The sequence below is a fragment of the Histoplasma capsulatum genome, genomic scaffold (genome assembly GCF_000149585.1).
Source record: "Histoplasma capsulatum NAm1 scaffold_11 genomic scaffold, whole genome shotgun sequence".
Taxonomy (NCBI): Eukaryota; Fungi; Ascomycota; class Eurotiomycetes; order Onygenales; family Ajellomycetaceae; genus Histoplasma; species Histoplasma mississippiense.
The window spans coordinates 1,128,818-1,130,665 of record NW_001813972.1 but is presented as its reverse complement, the minus strand read 5'-3'; the positions used below and the strand labels follow the sequence as shown (position 1 = coordinate 1,130,665).

Genomic DNA, 1,848 nt, shown 5'->3' with positions numbered 1-1,848 from the left:
CTGCGATCCCCAAAATTTTCGTAGAACTTTTCGATCCTTGGCTGAGCCCCAATACGGTAGGACTTTGATGTTGGGAACGAATCGCGAAATTTCTTGTTGCCAGTTGTGAAGGGTCGAGGCGGGCGCAATAACGAGGAACGGGCCCCAGATATTATGCACTTCGGCGAGATAAGCCATGACGGAGATGGATTGCACAGTTTTACCTAGACCCATCTCATCTGCAAGAATACCGTTGATGCCTTGCTCGTAGAGATTGACAAGCCAGTTCAAACCCTTCAACTGATATTCCTTCAATTGGGCAGTAAGCATCTTCGGCTGGGAAACTTCAACATCACCAAGACTTGTAGGATTCTGGAAATTCATCTCCCCTTCATCGAAGGCAGCCATTTTGTTATCGTCGTTGTTGAATGCCCGGGCCCGGTCTTGAGCTTGTTGTACGGCATTTTGGGCATTAGCCATTGCCGCTTGCCGTAATGCCGTTTCATCTTCTGCATCGAAGTCGAGGTCCTCGAAACTTGTGACCTTTGGCGCCACTTTCATGTCGTTCCCAGGAGGGGGTATATCAAGTTTCGGGCTGGCCATATCCACAGCAGTATCGACGCCAGCGGTGTCATCTGTCTGTTCAGCTTGACTTGTTTTTATCTTTCGGCCTATGAAATGGGAATACAGCTCTGTCTGGGAAATCAAGAAGTTCAGTTTTCGTTTCTGGCGGTTAGCCTCGCGATCAGCTTCTGCCTTCTTGGCCAGTTCCAGCTCCTGTCTCTCAGCCATACGACGCAGATCGCGTTCCTCACGCTCATTCCGTTTCCAGAATGACATCATCTCGCGCATAGTTCTCTTCGCTCGAGCTTGAGTATCCTTCATACTCTTGTTGGTACGTTCTTGCCATTTACGAGCCTGTTTGCTGGCCAGCTGGGCGGTCTTACGGAGGTTCTCCTGGCGAGTGCTCAATGAAGCTGCCTTGATACGATAGACTTTGGGTACATCTTTTCGAGCAATCTCTCTCCAGATAGCCTCGTATAGCATGTTGTAGGCCTTGGATTCGAATGGCGTAGTGGTAGGAGAGGGGGTCGTTTCCTTGGAGAGGGCACCTTTGGCCTCTTTCTTCAACGCTTCCTTCTTCGAATCCTCCTCGGGAGCAAGAGGAACAAGCTCGTCATCCTTCTCCATGGCAGCATAGGCAGCTTCCGCAGCATCTTTTTCGACTTGTTTCTTCTCCTTGGATTTCTTCGGTCGCAAGGCGGAGCCAGACTTGCCAGACTTTCTCTTTGGCGGGGGAGATTTCGAAGCGACATGGAAAGTGCTGGTAGTGCCGCCTTCGAGGTTCGGAGCCATCGGGGTTACTTCACTGATTTCCTCAGGCTCATTTCCTCGCTCCAAGGCACGTTTCGTACTCTTGATCTTCTTGCGAGACTTTTCAACCTCGCGCATCAGGCGTTCTTTCTCCACGGCATCTTCTGCTTTAATGGCTTTCTGGCGAGCCTCATCCATTTTCTGGGTCTCAAGACGGACGGTGTTCTCACGACGCCGTTTTCTTTGCATGTCCTTCTTCCGTTCCTTTTCATCCTGGAGCTCCTTCTGTTGGACTTCGATTTGAACGGCAGCCTCATGCTGATTGTTAAACCGTTCAGTCCCATTCAGTAGTTGTTTCTCGAAAACTTTGGCCAGGGAGCTCAAGAATTCAATTTGACGTCGCTATAAAGAAAAGTATTGTTAGCTTGACAGAGAGACCACGAGACGAGCTCCCAGTTTATTTACTATTTAATTTATTATTTTATTTATTATTTTGGTTTGTTTCATCCCGATGTAGTAAGAAGAAAAAAAGGTTCATAACATACCCTCCGTTCC

At 48.7% G+C, this 1,848-nt stretch overlaps 1 protein-coding gene across 1 annotated transcript; it reads right to left on the bottom strand.

The window, feature by feature from the left end:
* Positions 1–214: 214 nt before the first annotated feature.
* HCAG_08566 (predicted protein) lies at positions 215–1,491 on the bottom strand (the record flags this gene model as incomplete). Its single annotated transcript, XM_001536734.1, has 3 exons — positions 215–279; positions 336–671; positions 774–1,491. The coding sequence occupies 3 exons, from the start codon at positions 1,489–1,491 to the stop codon at positions 215–217; spliced, it is 1,119 nt and encodes a 372-aa protein (XP_001536784.1).
* Positions 1,492–1,848: the final 357 nt, after the last annotated feature.